Source organism: Cetorhinus maximus, chromosome 6 (genome assembly GCF_964194155.1).
Source record: "Cetorhinus maximus chromosome 6, sCetMax3.hap1.1, whole genome shotgun sequence".
NCBI lineage: Eukaryota > Metazoa > Chordata > Chondrichthyes > Lamniformes > Cetorhinidae > Cetorhinus > Cetorhinus maximus.
Genome location: NC_135884.1, coordinates 85,005,281 through 85,029,396, shown reverse-complemented (window position 1 = coordinate 85,029,396; position 24,116 = coordinate 85,005,281). Strand labels below are relative to the sequence as shown.

General features: G+C 43.0%; 1 protein-coding gene across 3 annotated transcripts in view; it reads left to right on the top strand.

Annotated features, from left to right (window-relative positions):
• Nucleotides 1-24,116, top strand: part of vac14 (vac14 homolog (S. cerevisiae)) — a 353,410-nt gene that overhangs the window by 126,024 nt on the left and 203,270 nt on the right. For all 3 annotated transcript variants that reach the window (XM_078543974.1, XM_078543973.1, XM_078543975.1), the window contains exon 14: nucleotides 13,800-13,953. In XM_078543974.1, coding sequence (XP_078400100.1) covers nucleotides 13,800-13,953 — 154 coding nt within the window. The remainder of the gene's footprint in view (nucleotides 1-13,799; nucleotides 13,954-24,116) is intronic.

The following is a 24,116-nucleotide window of genomic DNA, read 5'->3' as shown; positions in this document are numbered from 1 at the left end:
ATTGAGGAACTGTTGCTGTGCATTGCCACTGAAGTACCTCTCAGTGAAGCTTTGGACTAGGCATAGACTTGTCTAAACTGGGTTACCTCAAACTTTATAGTAATAATACATGTCTTGCTGAGGCCGCAACTCATATTGAGCTAATTTATCAAATGATGTTTATTGCTGAGAGGAATCAGAGTAAGTACAAGAGGATGCATTTAGCTGAAGTGTATATAACCTTCACTTCATTAGATAATGTGATCTGTTTTTAGCTGTGTGCTTTATAACTGTGTTATTTATCTTCCAGCCTTGACGTATTTCTCTAGTGACTCAATTAATGCTGCGTCTGAACATCAATAATCTGTTATGACTGATTAATCAAACAGTATTTGCTGGCTTAGTTGTACAGGATTTTTTTAAAAGCCGTTTCTGCATATTTATACCAATGCTAGCATTCAGTTTACCTTTAATCCTATTGTACGGAGTATGAGATTTAGGTCAATACATTTGTAGGCACAATTCACCTTTCATAATATCTTACAGTATTGAGCCACATGTTTAGTGGCTTCATGTTTAGTGGCTTCCGTTAAGGATGCGCACACTATTAGGGATTTGCTGGTGGGACATTGCCAGTTGTGCTGAATGTTTTATGAAGAATTTGTGTAGGGCTCATGGTTGGATGCATCAGGGTTTACAGAGTTCTATGGTTCTGGTTGAGGTATCTCAACTGATTTTGAGAATGGTGGTATCCAGCATAGATGCTAACTACATGGCATGTTTTGTGATACTGATTTCCCATCAAAGTAAATGATGTACATACAGAGCTAGCTGCAGTTGGCAAACATGGCTGTTGGCACAGCGCAAGTTTCATTTAACCATTTTTGTCTTTGGCACTTTCTAAAGCATGACTGATTTCTGATTCAGTTTCTTCAGTCATGTGAGAAGTTACATCCCGTAATGTGATACAGACACAGATTGTTAACACGCAGGTGTTCTGTCCCATCTGCCCCAATGGATGGAACTAATCAACCACCAGCTGAAATCGCTGACTCGCTGAAACGGAGCCTGAAGCCTTCATTTCGATGTTCAAGTGTTAATGACTTGTACTGAAGCTGCTCAGATTGACCTATTTACTAAAGGCCTACCATCTTCCCAAACTTGCAAACCAAATATTGTTTATTTTGGGGAGCACTGGCCCATCAGCATGCACAGGACCTCTGGTTTCCCAACCAACCTGTGGGGTAGTCATTAGGCTCTTTTGTTGGGCAGAGTTTGTTTAGAGAACTTTATAAGGCAAGGCTAGAAAGCAAAAGGAATCCTCAAATTACAAGTGGGATACTGAAGCACTGGAGAAAGTGCAAAAAAGATTGTAAGGATGATACCAGGGTGGAAATATTATAACTATCAAAGATTGAGAAGACTGGAGCTATTTTTTCTTAAAGACTTGAGAGGTAACCTAATGGAGGTCTTTAAAAGTATGTAGGGACTCGATAAGGAAAGCTGTGCATGTGTATGGCTGCACAGCAGCCTTGAAGATGCCACGTGGGCCTAATTCCGTGTAAATACCATGCATGTATGGCCATGCAAAAAAATTTAAAAGGACCCCACATTGAGAAAGCTGGCCGTGCACAACAATGGAATTTTAAAGGGAATGATGGTAGACATAGAGATGTTTCCACTTGCGGGGGAGTCCAAAACTAGGGGCCATAAATATAAAATAGTCACCAATAAATCTAATAAGGAATTCGGGAGAAACATCTACTGTACTCGAGTGGTTAGAATGTGAAACTCGCTACTATATCGTGGTTGATGCAAATAGAGAATGGCTTAGATGCATTTCAAGAGAAGTTAGATTTGTACACGTGGGAGAAAGGAATAGAGGGATAGATTGATGGGATTAGATGAAGTAAAGTGGAACATTAACATCAGCACATTTGGGCTGAATGGCCTGTTTCTGTGCTGCAAAATCTACGTGATCGGAAGAGCCTGTGAGCAATCCCAGGAATAAAGGTCAAAGACAGTGGCAATTCAACTTAACCTTCATTTAGTAAAAACAATTGCTCTTTCAATTTGGAGGAAGACTTAGTCTGGAGCTCAAACATCCTTTGCGATTAATGAGGAATCTTTTTATATCTACAGTTACGCATTCTTCAGCTGAGCAGCAATGCCCTACCACAGCAGTGTGTGACATGTCCACTCTCCCACTGCTTCCCCCCACCACCCCACCTGCTCTTAACAAAACATCCAGCAGCAAGAGCAAGCTCTAACACTTAAATTGAACCTTTCAAGACCTCAGGATGGCCCAAAGTATTTCACAGCTAATTAGCACTATTTGAAGTACAGTCACTATTATTATGTAGGTAAACACGTCAGTCAATTCGCACACAAGCTTTTTCAAACAGCAACAAGGTCAATGAGCACTTATTTTGGTGATGTTGGTGGAGGGATAAATATTTGCCAGGACACTAGGAGGCACTTTCCTACTGTTCTTTGAGTGGTGTCATGGAATCTTTTATGCCCTCCTGAGAGGGCAGACAGGGCCTCAATTTAATGTGCTGTCCAAAAGAGAATTTGTTGATCATCAGGATCTTGCTGTTATGAAGTGGCACCTCTTTGTGGTAAAGATGGCACTTGTTCTAACGTTATGTATGCCACTGGTATGAATCATTCAGGGAGGGAGTGATCAGACACATCTTGACTCTGTAGGAACAGTTAGTGCACAGTCAGGTTGTGCAAGTGTATTATTGCATTTTAATTTCATCCCCCTTGGAATAACAGTACCCATTTCCTAAATCTGTTGGAGATGATTGCATACTTAATAACATTGTTAATTTATTAAACCCTCCCATCACTGAGCTCAGTCACATAACTGATTATAGGCAGATGTCTTTGTAGCAGATCATTAAGTGGTGGACTGTGTGCAGATGCAGAAGTCCTTCAATGTGGGTTAATACAATGTGATGGCTACAATTATGCATACACATATGCATGTGTATACCATGCAGGATTACCCTCTTTAAGCTATGAAGGAGAGGGTCTTTGGTAGAAACATAGAAACTAGGAGCAGGAGTAGGCTATTCAGCCCTTCGAGCCTGCTCCGCCATTCATTATGATCATGGCTGATCATCCAACTCAATAGCCTGCTCCCGCTTTCTCCCCATACCGTTTGATCCCTTTCGCCCCAAGAGCTGTATCTAACTCCTTCTTGAAAGCATACAATGTTTTGGTTTCAACTACTTTCTGTGGTAACGAATTCCACAGGCTCACCACTCTCTGGGTGAAGAAATTTCTCCTCATCTCAGTCCTAAATGGTCTACCCCATATCCTCAGACCGTGACCCCTGGTTCTGGACTCCCCCACCATTGGGAACATCCTTCCTGCATCTACTCTGTCTAGTCCTGTTAGAGTTTTATAGGTTTCTATGAGATCCCCCTCATTTTTCTGAACTCCAGCGAATATAATCCTAATCGACTCAATCTCTCCTCATATGTCAGTCCCGCCATCCCAGGAATCAGTCGGGTAAACCTTCGCTGCACTCCCTCTATAGCAAGTACATCCTTCCTCAGATAAGGAGACCAAAACTGCACACAATATTCCAGGTGTGGTCTCACCAAGGCCCTCTACATTTGCAGCAAGATGTTGTAGGTTCATGATCAGTTCCCTGAGAATTTAGAGAAAACAAAGTTGTTAGCATACATAGCCATTTAGAATTTATATTTACTCTTCACAAGACCTTGTTGTGGCCTTATCTAGGATACTGTACTCAATTTGGTCTTTTCACATGGTGAGGCTAGAGAAGGTCCAAAGGAAGGCCTCCTGAAAGACACAAAGTCACATTGCTTTAAGTTATCAGGAAAGGCTCAGGCAACTGGGCCTTTGTCATTGGAGAAGGATCGACTTTGAGGGATATAATTGAGGTCATTAAAGGGTGTAAGGAATTGATTCTGTTCAAGGTTGTCTGAGCTGGATAGGGAAGGGCTAAAGGGCAGTGGCACAAAATTAGTAGGTATAGAATTACTTCATATTTAGTTTAGAGCTATTGGCTTCTGAAACAACTGTTTGGCTAATGTTTTCATTGAAGAGTTGAAAAACGGCTCAATTTTGTAGGGAGAGCCACGTGGCTTGTGCTATCAGCTGTAGCAACCTTCTGGAATTTGCTTAATTGCATTCAGAGATTGTCCCAGAATTTCCCAGAGCATCTTTTCCCAAGTTAGCCAAGGATTTTTGCCCTGTACGTACCTAGGAACATACAAACAAGGAGCAGGAGCAGGCCATTTGGCCCCTCAAGCCTGCTCTGCCATTCAATAAGGCCATGGCTGATCTGATAGTAACCTTTAAACTGCATCCCGCTTACCCACAATAACCTATCACCCCCTTGCTTACCAAGAATCTATCTACCTCTGCCTTAAAAATATTCAAAGACTCTGCTTCCACTGCCTTTTCAGGTACTGAGTTCCTAAGACTCACAACCCTCTGAGAGAAAAAAATTCGCCTCATCTCTGTTTTAAATGAGCAACCCCTTATTTTTAAACAGTGACCCCATTTCTAGATTCACCCACAAATAGAAACATCCTCTCCACATCCACCCTGTCAAGACCCCTCAGAACCTTATGTGTTTCAATCAAGTCGCCTCTCACTCTTCTAAACTCCAGCAAAAACAAGCCTAGTCTGTCCAACCTTTCCTCATAAGACAGTCAGCCCATTCCAGGTATTAGTCTGGTAAACCTTCTCTGAACTGCTTCCAACACATTCTTCCTTAAATAAGGTGAACAATATGTACACCGTACTCCAAATGTGGTCTCACTAGTGCTCTTTATAACTGAAGCATAACTTCCCTACATTTGAATTCAATTCATCTCTCAATAAATGATAACATTCTACTAGCTTTCCTAATTACCTGCTGTACCTGCATACTAGCCTTTTGCGATTCTTGCACTAAGACACCCAGACCCCTCTGCGTCTCAGAGCTCTGCAACCTCTCACCATTTAGATAATATGCTTCTCTTTTATCCTTCCTGCCAAAATGGGCAATTCACATTTTTCCACATTATACTCCATTTGCCAGATCTTTGCCCATTCACTTAACCTGTCTATATTTTTTTGTAGCCGCCTTATGTCCTCTTCATAACTTACTTTCCTATGTTTTAGCATGCAGTGTGCTTATTGACACCAGTGTTCAAGGTGATGGTGCATTTGGACTGAGATGAGAAGAAACTTCTTCACTCAGAGGGTGGTGAACCTGTGGAGCTCTCTACCACAGAAGGCTGTGGAGGCCAAGTCTCTTAATATATTTAAGAAGGAAATAGATAGATTTTTACACTCTAAAGGTATCAAGGGGTATGGGGAGAGAGCGGGAGTATGGCGTTGAGATAGAAGATCAGCCATGATCATATTGAATGGCGGAGCAATATTGATTTTGAAGATGAATACAGTAAAATTGTCCCATTCTCTCAAGTGCTAAAAAATTGTCAAACCCTCAGGTAGTTGTTATCCGCGGCCTGCCCTCGCTCCAGTCTTAGCCTCCCACTGTTCTGCAGTAGTTTCCTTGGTGCCGCTCACTAGACCAGCACCTGCATCACCACGAGATCATCAAGGAGCTTTCTGATTGGTTGAGAACACACAACTCTAAGGTAACTGGCATTTTTGATTAACTAGTGGCATCACACAGTCCCCGTACATGCCGGATAATAGAAATTAACTGTATTGTACGCATGGATAAAAGTTCTGCATACCCTTCAGTCCTACTCTCACAACCATTCCTTGGATTGGCTGCTGCCTTCTTCAGAAAATTCCAGAGTGACTGAACTGAAATTACATAGAGCTTTAAAATGATATAAGCAACTTTCCACAGAGTGCCCAGGGAGTATCATTTTAAAGCTCTATGTAGTTTCAGTTCAGTTTCTTGCCAACGTGCCCCTCCCACCCCCACCCCACCCTTGTTGCCTAGTGGTTGCACCAGCCCTGCCTTTTTCACATGCTTTATGTACCATGGTATAGAACATCCCATGGAAACCTAGTCTAGCAAATGCTCTGCTGAAAATAGAGACAGGAAGCATCACAAGCTCTGACCAATGACATAGGAGGAGGTTTAATGCTGGCAACCTTGTGTTCATGACAGATCAAAGTAAAATACTGTGGATGCTGGAAATCTGAAACAAAAATTGCTGGAAAAACTCAGCAGGCCTGACAGCATCTGTGGAGAAAAAGACAGAGTTAATGTTTCAAGTCCGTATGACTCTTCAAAAGAGTTTGTGTTCATGACCCTTTGATTTATCAAGTTGAAATCCTAGGTTACTGGAAGTTGTTAAATCACACACTTTGATTTGAGGTTTTTTTTTAAAAGGGATACTAGCTCTCATTATTTGGTCAAATAAAATCACATTCAAGACAAGCTGCATGGAGCTTTCATTGGTTCTGAATAGACTACAATGTAATGTGCCTCCTCTGAATTTAAAATGTAGAAGGAAATGGCTTTGTAACGAACAAACAGAGCTGCCACTAGGGGTCCTTTGAGGGCCAAATCCTTTGATAGAAAAGATGTAGTTGGACGTTTTTGGGACCGGGAGGGTGGAATCGGGATGCAGTGGGGGGAGTGGGGGCACAAAATGAGCCTCCTTCTGTTCGGTGTCAATGGTTAATGTATGAGAATTATAGATGAAGAGTGTGCAGATTGCTGGGCGGTTTAACAGTTGTTGAAGTGCTATTTCATTACCCTCTTCGTCTACATCAAATAGATCTGACTGTAAAAATGACAGAATGAATGATTTGTTTTATTGTGACTAATTAAGTAGACGATGGTTCTGTGAGGCAGACAGTGTGGGCGAGAGCACTCAAGGCAGCTTCTGTAACAGCTTGCCTTATTTTGAAAACTCCTCAGCTTCTGTAATCATTTCACCCACGTCACCTGGAACAATAAATTGTTAGGAAATGGCAGCATAATGCTTTAGGACTAGTAATGCAGAGGCATGGATTAACAATCCAGAGTCATGAGTTCAAATCCCACCACTGCAGCTGATAAATTTAAATTTGGTTAACTAAATAAATCTGGAATAAAAAGCTTGTATCAGTAATGGTGACCACAAAATTACCAAATTGTTATATAAACTTATCTGGTTTCCTCGAGGGAAGAAAATTATCCGCCCTTACCTTTATATGTGACTCCAGACCCACAATCATGACTGCCTTCTGAAATGACTCATTTGTCAAAAAGGTGACTCATCACCTTCTCAAGGGCAATTAGAGGTGGGCAATAAAGGCTGGCCTTGTCAGCAAAACCCAAAATAAAATGAATGAATATTTTTTTAAAAACAGGAATATTCAGTAAGCGGTCTGGTGTTGAAGTTTATTCAGGATTTGGCAGTGAAGTATAAGCATGGAATATTTGTTTACTTTATGCAAACCTGGATTTGGCTGCTTTTTTGTGAAAGAGAGGGAACACACCTTCGCAATCATTTTTTCCATTGTTGCACAGAATTGTAATTTATTATTGACAGCCCATTTTCTTTGAGTTCATGATATACTGTGCACCTTGTGGTATCTTATGGAAGGAGCTGAAGGAAAGACTTGCATTTATATAGTGCCTTTCATGATCTGAGGGTGTACCAGAGTACTTTTCAGCTAATAAAGTACTTTTGATGTGTATTTGCTGTTGGAGGAAACCTGGTAACCAATTTGCACACAACAATGTCCCACAAGCAGCTATGAGATGGTGGCTAGCCAGTCAGTTTTGTGATGTTGATTGAGGAATAAGTATTGGTCAGAACACTGGGGAGAAACTCCTACGGTCTTCAAAATAGTGCTTCTATGTCTACCTGACAGGCCTCAGTTTATTACCCAAAAGAACAGTACTTCCAACAGTGTGGCACTCCTTCAGTATTGCACTGAAGTGTCAGCCTAGATTCTTGTGCTGGAGCAGGACTTCAATTTACAACCTTATAATTTGGAGGCAAGGGTGCTACCAACTGAGCCACAACTGACAATTGGCATTAAAGAGACAGTACGTGAGAATGCAGTTAGCTATAACGGTTAACCTGAAATATCATTGAAGACTAGTTAGTGCCTTACCTTCTCACATTTCTTAATCATTTCAATTTGACATGCTGTTTGAAATGCAGACTTTGTTGTGTAAGCAAATCCAGCAGCTTACTCTGTGCCAACAAAGTCCAGCAAGGATGAAAGATCAATCACCTATTCACGTTCTGTTGTTTGGGGCAGAATATTGACTGCGACTGCAAGAGAAGCCCTTGCTGTTGGCAGTATAATGCCGTGGGATCATACTTTTCCATCTGAAACTCAGGAATAGGCAAACAAATCTCAGTTTAACATCTAATCCAAAAGATGGCACCTGTGACATTACACTGCTCCCGCGGCCCTGCACTTAAGTGCCTGCTAAGGTTAATTGAGATTATAGTAGTGCAGTTGTACTGTTCTAATAACCCAGAGGTGATGGGTTTGAGTCCTATCAGAATTGAATTTATTCGATGTAAATGTTTCAAATGGATGATGGTAAAAGGCTATGGCCAGAGAGTGGAGAAGTAGAATTGTTTGGATTGCTTTAGCAAAGAGCTGGCACAGGCATGATGGGCTAAATGGTTATCTGTTGAGCTATAAACACCTATGGTTTTGTTGTGTGCTTTAAGCCTAGATCAGCAAATGTCTCTCTTCTGCATTGAGACGACCACCAGAGGGAACCAAGCTAGCACTTTCATCATTATGTTAAAGAATGAGATGGAAATTATACTTCACATTTCTAAGTTCCCTGGGCATGATGTGTTATAGTTGACTTAAATCGCAAGGTTTTGAAGATGGTGTTCGTTGACTTTTACTTATGGTGCAACTGAGCAGCAACACCAAGATTGACATTATTATATTGATCAAAGTAAAATGGAGTTAAATTCAGTGAGGAATCAAAATTGAGAGTGGTGCTGTAGGTGGGAGCAAAGGAGACTCTAGCACAGTCAGAGAGGAAGGAAAGTGAGAGGATGCTAGCATTAATTGTGGGAATGAGGGGAATAGCGAAGAATAGTGCCAGTTTTACATGGGATGGAGGAGAGGGGAAGAATGGTGTTAGTTTGACCTTTGTTGGGCAGGATGCAAAGAATGGTATTAGTTGGAAGGGCTGCTAGAAGCTGAGAAATTGGCATTGGATATGGTAAAGTGACCTTTGGTGGTGAAGGTCTGATGAAAACTCAAACAAAGCTTTGTTTTACAGTCTTTGAAGATTAAAAATGCACTCAGTGTGAGATATGAATGGTTTTAAAATGCAGTACAGCAGTAATTGTGAATATAATTGTAAACTGTTTTCTGAGGGAATGGTACCCCTGGATCTTGCTGAACAACAATAATTTGTATTGTCCGAAGGCACTTCAGGAGCATTACAAAACAAAATTTGACACCAAGCCACATCAACATATTACAACACATGACCAAAAGCTTGGTCAAAGAAGTAGGCTTTAAGGACTTAAAGGAGGAGAGAGAGAGGAGGAAGGAATGGGAGGTGTTTACAGAGGAAATTCCAAAACTTCAGACCTTGGCAGCAGAGGGCACAGCCATAAATGATGGAGCAATTAAAATCGGTGATGCTCAACAGGCTAAAATTAGAGGAGCACAGCTGTCTCAGAGGGATGTGGAGCTGGACGAGATTACAGAGATGAGGAGGGCAAAGAAACTGCAAAGGCTATAAGCTGTGACAGCATCTGGACAATAGTACTGAAGACTTGTGTTCGTGAACTAGCTGTGCCCCTGACCAAGCTATTCCAGTACAGCTACAGCACTGGCATCTACCTGGCAATGTGGAAAATTGCCCAAGTGTGTCCTGTTTACAAAAAACAGGACAAATCCAAACTGGCCAATTACTGTCCCATCAGCCTCCTCTCGATCAACAGAAGGTGTCACCGACAGTGTATCAAACAGCATTTACGCATCAATAACCTGCTTGCTGGTGCTCAGTTTTGATTCCTCCAGGGCCACTCAGCTCCTGACCCCACTACAGCCTAGGTCCCAACATGGGAAAAAGAGCTGAATTCCAGAGGTGAGGTGAAAGTGATTGCCCTTGACATCAAGGCAGCATTTAACTGAGTGTGGCATCAAGAAGCCCTGGCAAACTTGAAATTAACGGAAATCAGGGGGAGTCATACCTAGTGCAAAGGAACGTGGTTGTGGTTGTTGCTGGTAAAATCACCTCAGTTCCAGGACATCACTGAAGGAGTTCCTCAAGGTGGTGTCCTTAGCTAAACCATCTTCAGCTGTTTCATCAATGATTTTCACTTCATCATAAGGTCAGAATTGGGGGATGTTTGCTGGTGATTGCACAATGTTCAGTATTATTCGCAACTGCTCTGACATTGAAGCAGCCTCTGCCAATATGCAGCGAGACCTGGGGCACCATTCTGTCTTGGGCTGATAAGTGGCAAGTGACCTTTGGCCACATTCATGCCACACAAGAGCCAGGCAATGGCCAGCTCCAACAAGAGAAAATCTAATTATCTTCCCTTCACATTCAATGGCCTTACCATCGCTGAATCTCCCACTATCATCATCTTGGGGGTTACCATTGACCAGAAACTGAACTGGAACAGCCATATAAATACTGTGGCTACAAGAGAGGTCAGGCACTGGGAATTCTGCAGAGAGTAACTCACCGCCTGACTCCCCAAAATCTGTCCACTATCTACCAGGCACAAGTCAGGAGTTTGATAGAATACTCCCCACTTGTTTGGATGAATGCAGCTCCAATGACACTCAAGAAGCTCAACACCATCCAGGACAAAGCAGCCGCTTGATTGGCACCCCACCCACAAACTTAAACATTCACTCCCTCCACCACCAACGCAAAATAGTTTATACCATCTACAAGATGCACTGCAGCAACTCACCAAGGCTCCGTCGAAAGCACCTTCTAAACCCGTGACCCCTATCCCTTCAAAGGGCAACGGACACATGGGAACATCACCACCTACAGGTTCCCCTCCAAGCCATACACCACCCTGACTTGGAATTATATCACTGTTCCTTCACTGTCACAGGATCAAAATCCTGGAACTGCCTCCCTAACAGCACTGTGGGTGTCCCTACACCACATGGACTGCAGCTCACCACCTCCTGAAGGGCAGTTAGAGATGGGTAATAAATGCTGGCCTAGCCAGGACACATCCCATGGAAGAATTAACAAAAAAGGCTGTGAAGAGATTTGAAAGCAAGGTTGTGTATTTTAAAATCCAGTTGTCGCTTAACCAGGAGCCACTGTCGTTTAGCGAGCAGAGGGATGATGGAAACACGCGCAGCAGAGTTTTGGATGGCCTCAAGTGTACAGAGAGTGAAACGTGGGTGGGCCAGGTGTGCATTAGGATAGATAAGTCTCAAAGTAACAAAGGCATGGATGAGGGATTTAGCATCACATGGGCTGAGGCGGGTGGAGGCCGACAGTGCTACACAGGTAGAAATAGGCATTCTTAGTGATGGAACAATCTAATTGTGATCAGAAGCTTATCGTGGGATTGAATATGATACCAAAGCTGTGAGCAACCTGGTTGAGTCACAAAGTTGCCAGGGAAATCACTAATTTTATGCCTTTAATTTTGTATTCCCCAGGCTTTTGTTTCTGCAAACATACCATTATTTAAAAAGGGTGCAAGGGATAGACCAAATAATTATAGGCTGGTCAGCCTGACTTCTGTGATGGGCAAATTTTTAGAATCAATTCTGAGAAAGGTAAACCATCACTTTGAAAGGAACGGATTAATCAGGGATAGTCAGAATGGTTTTGTTAGGGGAAGGTCGTGTCTTATTAATTTAATTGAATTTTTTGAGGAAGTAACAAGGAGGATTGATGACAATACTGCAGTGGATGTTGTCTACATGAATTTTAGTAAGGCATTTGACAAGGTCCCACATGGCTGACTGGTCAAAAAAGTAAAAGCTCAAGGAAAACAGGGGAATGTGGCAAGTTGGATCAAAAATTGGTTCAGTGACATGAAACAGAGTAACAGTTGATGGATGTTTTTGTGAATAGAAAATGGTTTCCAGTGGTGTTCCACAGGGCTATGTTGGGCCTCTTGCTGTTTGTTGTATATATTAATGATTTGAACTTAAATGTGGGTGGCATGATTGGAAAATTTGCAGATGACACAAAAAATTGGCCGTGTAGTTGATAGCGAAAAGGTTAGCTGTTGTCTCCAGAATCATATCAATGGTTTGGTTGAGTGGGCAGAAAAGTGGCAGATGGAATTCAATTCAGAGAAGTGTGAGATAATGCATTTGGGGAGGGCAAACACTGCTAGGGAATACACAGTAAAAGGGAGGATATTGGGAGGGGTAGAAGAAGTGAGAGATCTTGGTGTGCATGTTCACAGGTCCCTGAAGGTGGCAGGACAGATCGATAAGGTGGTAAAGAAAGCATATGGAATGTTTTCCTTTATTGGACAAGGTATAGAATACAAAAGCAGGGGTGTAATGATGGAGTTGTATAAAATGCTGGTGAGGCCACAGCTGGAATTTTATGTACAGTTCTGGTCGTCACATTACAGGAAGGACATAATTGCTCTGGAGAGATTACAGAGGAGATTGACAAGAATGTTTTCAGGGCTTGAAAATTGCAGCTATAAAGAAAGCTTGGACAGGCCGGAGTTGTTTTTCTTGGAACTGAGGAGGCTGAGGGGTGACCTGATTGACATGTACAAGGTTATGAGGGGCAGAGATAGAGTAGATAGGGATGCCCTGTTTCCCCTAGCAGAGAGGTCAATTACCAGGGGGCACAGATTTAAGGTGATTGGTAGAAGGATTAGAGGAGACATGAGGAAAAACCTCTTCACCCAGAGGGTGGTGGGTGTTTGGAATTCACTGCCTGGTTTGGTGGTGGAGGCAGAAACCTTCAACTCATTTAAAAGGCACCTGGATCTCACCTAAAGTGCTGTAACCTGCAAGTCTACAGACCAGGTGCTGGAAGGTGGGATTAAAATGGGCAGCTAAATTTTTTTAAATTTTATTTTTCAGCTGCTGCAGGCACAGTGAACTGAATGGCCTCTTTCTGTGCTTTAGATTTTCTGTGGTTCTATGGGTTTCCCCCTTCAGAACCAGTAAAATAACTTTGGTTATATCTACAGCTTAAATCAGAAGACCTGTGTAGCTAATCATTTTCACATGTTGTAGGGCTATAATCAGGGCTATCCATGTGTTTCTTGTAATAGTTGAATCTGTCCGTGTCTCAACTTCGATGAAGGACCTTTTGTTAACCTGCAGTTTGTGCTGAAATAAAACCCAGCTTGGAATGTGGTGGTGAAGTACTATATTGAGAAAATGTTTTAACTGCAGGAGCCTAACGTCTGTCATCAAAAACTGCTCTAAACAAACTCAGGTGCTTTACCACTGGCTCATTTGGCAAAGGGAATGTGTAACTGGACTACTGAGACCAACAGGACCCTTGTTCTATCCCCAGCCTGTCCTGATCTCAGCAGACTTTGCAGCCTGGCACCCTGGAACTATACGCTAGCATGAGTGCTGTGCTCTGAAAAGGAAGAGTGAACAGAGTGAATAGAAGAATGCTTTCTCCAGAGTCCTGTCAGTCCACATATCAGATAATGGATGAATGCTACTTAAATGCTTGATACAACTTGTACTCTTATATAACCACTCCAAGAATATTAGTCTGATGCATTCCTAGTCAAGGTAAGAGATCTGTAGTGCTTTGTTTCCGTTCTCCCTCTTCCCCTTCCAATAAAGAATTGGGCCAAGATGATACTGGAGCTGTGAAGCAATGTTAGAATATATTTCACTGTTTTATTCTGTTGTTTCTTAAGAGAAACATTGATTTGTGGTTCCAGGTGATCTTGAAAGACTTGGAGGTGCTGGCAGAAATCGCTTCCTCTCCAGCAGGGCAGACAGAAGGACAGGATTCGTCTGAGAGCATCAGCACCCAAAGTAGCCAATCGGAGCTACACATTCCTTTTTCTTCCTCGACACCATTGAGCTCTTCCAGTAAGTACCAAGTTGGTCAGTATCTATAATGCTCCTAAACCATATAAAGTTAGCTCAGAAACCTGGGCACTTGGCTGCCCACTCAAGGTAAGGTGGCAAAGGAAATGTCTTTTAATGAAAATGTTGCACTATTTGTATGAAACTTCATCCAGACATTTGTAATTTCGAGACCATTTATCCATCCAGTTTTCAAAAAGCAGCAACATAAATTTATATAGCACCTTTAATGTGGTAAAACATCCCAAGGTGCTTCACAGGAGAGCTATCAGGCAAACTGACAACAGCAAACTCAGCCCTGCAAAATCCTCCTTACTAACATCAGGGGGCTTGTGCCTAAACTGGGAGGGCTGCCTCACAGACTAGTCAAGCAACAGCATGACATAGTCATACTCACAGAGTCATTAATGTCCCAGACGCCACCATCACCATTCCTGGGTATGTCCTGTTCTCACTTGCAGGACAGACCCAGCAGAGGTGGCGGCACAGTGGTATACAGTTGGGAGGGAGTTGCCCTGGGAGTCCTCAACATCGACACTGGACCCTATGAAGTCTCATGGCATCAGGTCAAACATGGGCAAGTAAACCTCCTGCTGATTACCACGTACTGCCTCCCCATAGCTGATGAATCAGCACTCCTCCATGTTGAACACTGCTTGGAGGAAACGCTGAGGGCGGCAAGGGCGCAGAATGTATTCTGGGTGGGGGACTGTAATGCCCATCATTGAGTGGCTAGGTAGCACCACCACAAACCAAGCTGGCCGAGTCCTAAAGGACACAGCTGCTAGACTGGGTCTGCAGCAGGTGGCGAGGGAACCAAGAAGAGGGAAAAACATACTTGACCTCATCCTCACCAATCTGCCTGCCGCAGATGCATTTGTCCATGACGGCATCGGTAGGAGCAACCACCGCACTCTTGTGGAGCCAAAAGCCTCGTCTTCACATTGAGGATACCCTTCATTGTGGTGTGTGGCACTACCACCATGCTAAATGGGATAGATTTCGAATAGATCTAGCAACTCAAGAATGCGCAGCCATGAGGCACTGTGGGCCATCAGCAGCATTTGATTGAGTGTGGCATCAAGGAACCCTAGCCAAATTGAAGTCAGTGGGAATCAGGGGAAAAAACTCTCTACTGGTTGGAGTCGTTCCTAGTACAAAGAAGGTGGTTGTGGGTTGTTGGAGGTCAATCACCTCAGTTTCAGGACATCACTGCAGGAGTTCCTCAGGGTAGTGTCGTAGTCCCAACCATCTTCAGCTGCTTCATCAATGACCTGCCTTCCATCATAAGGTCAGAAGTGGGGATGTTTGCTGATTGTACAATGTTCACCATTTGCGACTCCTCAGATACTGAAGCAGTTAATGTATAAATGCAGCAAGTCCTGGACAATATCCAGGCTTGGGCTGACGAGAGCAAGTAACATTTGCGCCACACAAGTGTTAGGCAATGACCATCTCCAACAAGAGAGAATCTAACCATCACCCCATGACATTCAATGGCATTACCATCGCTGAATCACCCACTATCAACATTCTGGGGGTTACCATTGACCAGAAACTGTACTGGACTAGCCATATAAATATTGTGGCTACAAGGTCATAGGCTAGGAATCCTGTGGCAAGTAACTCACCTCCTGACTCCCCTAAACCTGTCCACCATCGACAAGGCACAAGTCATGAGTGCGATGGAATACTCTCCACTTGCCTGGATGAGTGCAGCTCCAACAAAACTCGAGAAGCTTGACACCATCCAGGACAAAGCAGCCCACTTGATTGGCACCCAATCTACAAACATTCACTCCCTCTACCACCGACGTACAGTGGCAGCAGTGTGTACCATCTACAAAATGCACTATAGGAACTCACCAAGGCTCCTTAGACAGCACCTTCCAAACCCACGACTGCTACCATCTAGAAGGACAAGGGCAGCAGGCACATTGGAACAACACCGCCTGGAAGGTGCCCTCCAAGCCAATCACCATCCTGACTTGGAAATGTATCGTTGTTCCTTTACTGTCGCAGGGTCAAAACCCTGGAACTCCTTCCCTAACGGCACTGTGGGTGCACCTACACCACATGGACTGCAGTATTCAAGAAGGCAGCTCAGCTCCACCTTCTCAAGGGCAATTAGGGATGGTCAATAAATGCTGGCCTAGCCAGAGACACCAACATCCCATGAATGAATTTTTAAAAAATTGACACTGTTATGTAAGGCCATGTTAGAACAAGTGACCAGAGATTCCGCAGTATTTTCCTTTTATTTTAGTGACTAATTGGATTGTTCTTCCAAAGAGCTGGCAAAGGTACAATAGACTGAATGGCCTCATCCTGTGCTGTTTGATTCTGTATGTATTAGCTATAGACTAGAATGTCTCCTAAAGAAGTGCAAAACCACCGATTTATCTGCCATCTTGCAAAGGAGGCTAATTGCGGTTCATATATTTCAGCATGCATGGGTATCTGACTTCGAATTTTAAAATATAGGTTGAGTCTATAGGAGGTATAGTCTTGAATATAAGGAATCACAGTAGAGTAAATGTGGAAGTTATATACCCCCTTAAGCTGCCAATGATTGCTTGGAGTGGAAAGTCTTCATGCTGTCCATTAGATTGGTGGGCTCATCCCTGTGGCCACTTGGTCAGAAGGTGGCTGCAACTTCAACCCTCTATCCAGCCATGCTGTCAGACAGCAGGGAGGCAGCAAACAGAAACCAGGCTTTGCCCAGGGAGAAGAGTCCCCTGCTCACAGCATTGTATCTTCCCCATACAGTGGTTGACTCTAGTAGTGTTGGAGGCAAGGAGGGAAGTCACTTGAATGCCCACTTGACAGGAAATGACATATGCCACAGCATTAAAAAAAGCAGGGCTGAAATTTGGATCTCTGACATCCATAATTCCCTCTTCACCGGAATAATACCGGGACTGTCAGAACTTGCTTATATTCTCTTGAGTCTGAAAGATTAAGGATGATCTAATTGAGATCAAGATGTTTATTTAGATGCTTATGATAATTAAAAGAATTAACAGAGTCAATGAAGAGAAACTATTTTATCTTGAGCAAGGGAGTAAAAGCTTAACATTCCGGGATGGTATCAGGAAACGCTTGTTTATGCAAAGGGGAGTGGTAGCCTGGTAAGGCTCAATAGAGCCTATTGAAAATTGCAATATTGAGATTGATAGATCTTGCTAGATGAACGCATTAAGGGTTGCATAACCAAGGCAGGTAGATGGAATTAAGACACAGATCAGCTACGATCTCATTGAGTGGTAGAACAGGATCAAGGGGCTGTATGGCCGCCTCCTGTGCCTACACTCTTTTTGCTTTCTTGTTCTGTCTGAACACCTTTGGGCAGTTTCATTTTAAATTTAGAATTGATGTTTTGTCAGTTCCCTTTCCTTTATGATCACACTTGGCTTTAGGGAGATGATCCTGCAGCTCGCATTTAGCTTAGATACTTCACTCTCAATTGAGTGTAATTCACGCAGGCTTTATGGGTGATTTTTCTTGATATTTCGCCCTGAACATCATGGCTCGGGGTGTTGCTAGCGAATGTGAAAATGGAAATAATACTTTAGGAATGGGCTCTTGGCACTTTTCAACTCGAGTCCACCAAATCGGTGCTTCCCCTGGCACACTTCACGTCTGTACTTAAAGCACTGATTGAGTCAGGATTTATCCAGAGTGACTTGTTTTCCCAGGGGATTTTTAATGAGAATGTTTTTGCTGTGCTGTTTCCGCTTCAGTTAGGATTTTTCTTTCCTCTTTATGTTTCTGTGTTGACTAAACCAGTGAGGCACCCCTTTTGTTAGCAGCAAGCAGTTTAAAATGACATTACGTGCATTGAGAGTAAGCTGGCAGCACTGGCCAGAGTCCGTGTCTGGGCAAAATGTGGTTAAACTTCTTTTCCTGCCCCTTCTGATTTTTCTCCTTTGCTCTTCTGAAGGTGCTGCCATGCAGCCGCAGAGTTATCAACATCCCTTTGGTACATTGTCTGAGTGGGTGTTTTCCATGGACTGTTCGCAACCCCTCTTACTTGACCCAGAGTTGACCTTCTGACCAGTGTTCCCTCTAATCCTTTTTGTACTGCACGGCTGGTTTGTTTAAGTGCGCAGGCCCTTCCAATTTTTTTGTGTGGTGCAGTAACTTAAAGGGCAGTCATGTGCGCTGTGCATGGGAACTTAAGGTTGCTCTGCAGCTTAGAGAGAACATTGATTTAGACCCCCATATCCTCACCTACATAATATTGCTTGCCCTTGCCTTTGCCCCTGCCCCGTCTCAGCTAATCTGTTGCTAAAAGCTTCATCCAAGCTTTTGTTACCTCTAGATTTGACTATTCCAATGCTCTTTTGGCCAGCCTCTCATCTTAAACCCTCCATAAATGTGAACTCATCCAAAAATCTGCTGCCTATATCCTAATTCACACTTGAGGCCCATTCACCCATCGCCCCTGAGATTGCTGACCAAGATTAGCTCTTTGTCCAGCGACACTTGATTTGAAAATTTTCAGTGTTCGTGTTCAAATTACTCCCTGGTCTTGCCCTCCCTATCTTCCTAACCTCCTCCAGCCCTGAAATCCTCCAAGATCTCTGAGTTCTCCCAGCTCTGACTTTATGTGCATTCCTCACTCCCTTCAACCCACCATTGGTGGCCAGCGTTCAACTGCCTAGGCCTAATCTCTGAAATTCTCTCTTTTAACCCTTCCACGCTCGTTTAAAAACTACCTCTTGGCCAAACCTTTTATCACCTGCCCTAATTTCTTTGGCTTGGTATCATTTTTTGCCTAACTATAATCCTGTGAAATGCCCTGGGCTGTTTTACTGCATTAAAGGCACTCTATAAATGCAAATGTATCCCATCCCACAACAATCCCCGCCCACCTCTCATCCTCATCATCACTCTGCTGATTTATATTTGTATTTTTGAGAACTTTGCTGTTATTGATTGTAGCACTGGTACAGCCACGCGAGCTGAAGTCAGTTAACTCAGTACAGTCCAAAGTCAAATCAGAGACCTTCCTGGACTGTATGGTCGTGTATTGTACCATTGTGCATATTTAATTACTGAGCAATCACAGGAGCTCATGTTTTTTTGAAGAATAGCTTTTGGATTAGGAAGGAATATGTAGATCTTGTTTATGAAATGAAGAATTTAGCCTGATAAAGTTGATTCAATAACTGGAACAAACAGAAGAATTAATTACTCTCGCCATGTCCTAAAAAAGTGTACTAGATCTGAGGGAAGCACACTTGGGGAAGATGTCCTGCCTTGGATTTACACTTTTTATTCTTGTCCCTGTTTACGATGTACGAGGGCTCTTGGCATGAGGTAGTGGGTTGTCAATCAGAGGCTGCTTTTACAGATGTATCCCCGTTGAGTAAGGAAGTCACCTTAAGCGAGCTCTAACCAATTGATAATTATGAGGTAGCCTTGTTGGGGAGGTCAACAGTAGTCCTTTGTGAATGATTGTCTCTCCTTGTTGGAATGGTTGGTTTCAGATCAATAAAGGAAAATTGGGCACTCTTACCCCAAGGTGGCTTTTCATTAACTGTTGGCCATAGGAAACTGCTGACTATTTTTGGAGTATAGTTATTTTTTTGCTGAACTTTTCCTTTCATGTTCCTCCAATGTTGCCAGTAAACTGTCCAATGTGCTGTTACTCCTCTGAGTCCTTGCTGTGGTGAGATCAAGTTGCCTTTCGCACTCCTACCCAACTAAATTTTTTCCACTACTTCAAAGGATCAATACCTTTCCCCCTATGGTATTTTATAACCCAAGTTTGGCATAATTCAATTACTGCTTTCTGATGTACCTCTGCTTTTCCTCTCCTTCAACCTTGGTGTCTTACACCATTGGCCTGAACCCCTCACCCCACGCTTCTCAGTAATTAAATAAAAATGTAGCCCACTGTTTGAGGGGTCAAGCATAATGAAGCTCATGGGTTAGCAGGTAATTGTTTATCCACGTGATTTATGCTTTCGCTTTCTCAATGGTTCTAGATCATTTGGAGAATGTCTGCATGTTTAAATTGCGGGCCCAGTGACATGATGATGGATTTAGTATTACTGGCATGTAAAATCATAGAATGGTTATAGCACAGAGGGCAGCCATTTGGCTCATTGTGTCTGTGACGGCTCTCTGCAAGAACTACTCACCTAGTCCCACTCCCCTGCCTTTTTTCCTTCAGATAATTATCCAATTTTCTTTCCAAAGCCAGAATTGAATCTTCCTCCAACACGGTCCCCAGGCAATCCATTCCAGATCCTAATCACTCGCTGTGTTAAAAAAGGTTTTCCTCTTGTTGTCGTTGCTTCCTTTGCCAATCACCTTAAATCAGTGCCCTCTGGTTCTTTACCCTTTTGCCAATGGGATCAGTTTCTCCCTATCTACTCTGTGCAGCCCCCTTGGGATTTTGAGCACCTTTATCAAAACCCAGATGCATCTGATCTGATCCTGCTGACTTATAAGCTTTAAGTACAGCCAACCTTTCTAATATCTCTTTATCAATTTTTAGCTCATCCACTGTCTCAGCTACCTACTCTTTCACAATGACTTTGACAGCATCTTGTTCCTTAGTAATGACAAATACGAAGTCCCCATTTAGTACCTCAGCCATGCCCTTGGCCTCCTTACATAAATCCCCTTTTTGGTCGCTTATCAACCCTATACCAACTCCAACCACCCTCTGACTATTTACATTGCTAAAGAAGATTTTTAGATTGCCTTTTATTTTGGCTTCCAGTCTCCTCTTATACTTTCTCTTTGCTTCTCTTATTTTTTCCCTTCCCTCTGATCTTTCTACATTCAGCCTGAGTCTCATTTGTATTATCAACCTGGCATCTGTCATACACACCTTTTTTTCTGCTTCATCTTACCCTCTAGTTCTCTATGTACTCACTTCTGTTTGTTCAAACAGAGTAGAACAAATATGAGTGCTGGAGTAGGATTCTGTTTATCTGCTGAAGTAGAGCAGATAGCTCTTAATGTGGGGAAAGGATCATTCCCTCTTCATTGCCATGGAAACTGAAGAGATACTGTGACTGTAAATGCATACTGCAACCATTCTGCCTGAAAAGAACATTTCATTGCATTACTGCTAAGAACTTCCAGATTTCCTCCTTTTGTGTTCCTTACATATTTCCATGAACACGGGCACCTATTGATGCTAGATTGAGATATTTTGTGATCAAAGCTGTTTAGTTTTAAGCTTGCTTCATATACCAGGACTAAAAATTTTACATTTCAGAATTTATGTTGAGGATATATTTTAAGAAAATGCTTACTTAGTTCATTTTTATGACAGTTGGCATTTTAACCTGGTAATTAAAAGAAAGTATATTTGTGTAGCACCTTTCATGATCTCAAGATGTCTTAAAGCACTTTACAGGCCATTAAATACTTTTGAAGTGTCGCGGCTGTTGTAATGTAGGAAACGTAGTAGTCAAATTGTGTACTGCAAGCTCCCACAAATGGGAATATGATAGTGATCAGAAAATCTGTTCTTAGGTATTGTTGAGGGATTAGTATTGGCCAGGACAGCAAGAAAAAACCTCCTCTGTTCTTAAAAGTAGTGCTGTGCAATCTTTTACGTCCAACCAAGAGAGTGGTCAGTGCCTCGATTTAATGTCTCATCGAAAGACAGAACTTCGCTCAGAGTGCCTAAGATTTTGTCAAGTCTCGAATGGAACTTGAACTGGAACCTGCTGACTCAGGTGAGAGTGCTGCCCATGAGGTACAGCTGACCATATCGAATATTGAGGAATTTACTGAGTACAGTAGCATAGTGGTTCTATTAATGGATCAAGAATCCAGAAGCCTAGACGAATGATCAAGAGACATGAGTTCAAATCCCATCATGGCAGCCAGGGAATGTAAATTCAGTTAATTAAATAAAAAGCTAGCATCAATAATGACGATCATAAAACTACTCGATTGTCATAAAAACCCATCTGGTTCACGTATGCCCTTTAGGAAAGGAAATCTACCATCCTTGCCTGGTCTGGCCTACATGTGAGTCCAGACCCACAGCAATGCGATTGACTCTTAACTGCCCTCTGAAATGGCCTGGCAAACCACCAAATTGTATCAAACTGCTACAGGAAAGTATAAGAAGAGAAAAAGGGCGGACCACCCAGTATCGATCTTAGGCACAGGATACACCCAACCCCATTGACCGTGCAAAGTCGTCCTCACTAACATCTGGGAACTTGTGCCAAAATTGGGAGAGTTGTCCCACAGACTAGTCAAGCAACAGCCTGATAGATCCATACTGTCAGAATCATACTTTGCAGCCAATGCCCTTAACTCCTCTAGCACCATCCTGTGTATGCCCTGTCGCACAGGCAGACCAGACCCACCAGATTTGGCAGCACAGTGGTATAGAGTCAGGAATGAGTTTCCCTGAGAGTTCTCGACTCCAAGCCCCATGAAGTCTCGTGGCATCAGGTAAAACATGGGCAAGAAAGCCAGCTACCACCCTCCCTCAGTTGATGGATCAATATTTCTTCAAGTTGGAACAATACTCGGTAGAAGCACTGAGGGTAGCAGGGGCACAAAACATATTCTGGGTAGGGGACTTATATGCCCATCACTGAGTGGCTTGTGAGCACCACTACTGACGAGCTGGCCGAGTCCTGAAGGACCTAGCTGCCAGCCTGTGGTTGTGCAGGAGTTGAGAGAACCAACATGAAGGAAAACGTACTTGACCTTGTCTTCACCAACCTACCTGGTGCAGATACAGTTGTCTATGATAGTATTCATATTTCATAGGAGTGACCACTGCACAGTCTTTGTGGAGGCAAAGTCCCCCCTTCAAACTGAGGATGTCCTCCATTGTGTTGCTTGGCATTTCCACCAGATTAAATGGGATAGACTCACCCATTAGGTGCATCCATCAGCAGCAGCAGAATTATACTTATTCAACCACAATCTGTAATCTCGTGGACCAGAATATCCTTCGTCGTACCATTACCATCAAACCACAGGACCAACCCTGGAGAATGTAGAAAAACATGCCAGGGATAGCACAAGGCATACCTAATAATGAGGTGCCAACTTGGAGGAGCTATAACATAGTGCTGCTTGTATGCTATACTGTGGAAGCAGAATGCTGTAGCCAGATTAAGCAATCCTACAGCCAACAGATCAGACCAAATCTCTGCAGTCCTGCTACACCCAGTCGCGAATGGTGGACAATTAAACAGCTAACTGGAGGAGGAAGCTTCATGAACATGCCCATCCTCAGTGATAGTGGAGCTCAGCACTTGAGTGCTAAAGACAACATTGAAGCATTTACAGCAATCTTCAGCCAAAGTGCCAACTGGGTGATCCATTTCTGCCTCCTCCAGAGATCGCCACCAACCAGAAGCCAGTCCAACCAATTTAATTCACTCCATTTGGTGTCATGAAATGGCAGGGGAACAATGGACACAGCATAGCCAATGGGCTGCAACAACATCCCAGCTAAAGACTTGTGCTCCAGAACTTGCCTCTAGCCAAACTGTTCCAGTATAGATACAACACTGGCATTCACCCAACAAAGTGGAATTTTAAAATATTTGTTCTTGGGGTATGAGTATCGTCAGCACGACCAGCATTTATTACCCATTTCTAATTGCTCTTCAGGAGATGATAGTGAATTGCCTTCTTGAACCGCTGCAGTCTATGTGGTGTAGCAGATGGTTTGATTGGCACCCCATCCAGCATCTGGTAAACCCAGTTAATCAGTGAGCTGTGTAGACCAGAAAGCCCAAACCCTATTCCACTCTGTGTTAATTTAACATAGCTCAGCCAAGGCAGAAACATTGATGCAATACTGCAGATGCTGGAAATCTGAAATAAACACCAAAATTGCTGGAAATACTCCACAGATGCTGCCCGACCTGCTGGGAGAGAAGTAGAGTTAACATTTCAGGGCAATGACCTTTTGTCCGAACTATATGAAGAGAAATCGTGTCAGGAAAAGATAGGGTGGGGAAGGGAAGAACAAAAGGGAAGGCCTGTGGTAGGGTGGAAGGCAGACAAGATTAAATGACAAAAGGAGTGTTGGTGCAAGGCAAAAGTGGGTGAGGGATAAGAAAAGAACTGAGAGATGGGTCGAGAGGAGTTGTAAATTTTTTAAAAATTAATCATTCACAGAATGTGGGTATTGCTGGCAAGGCCATCGTTTA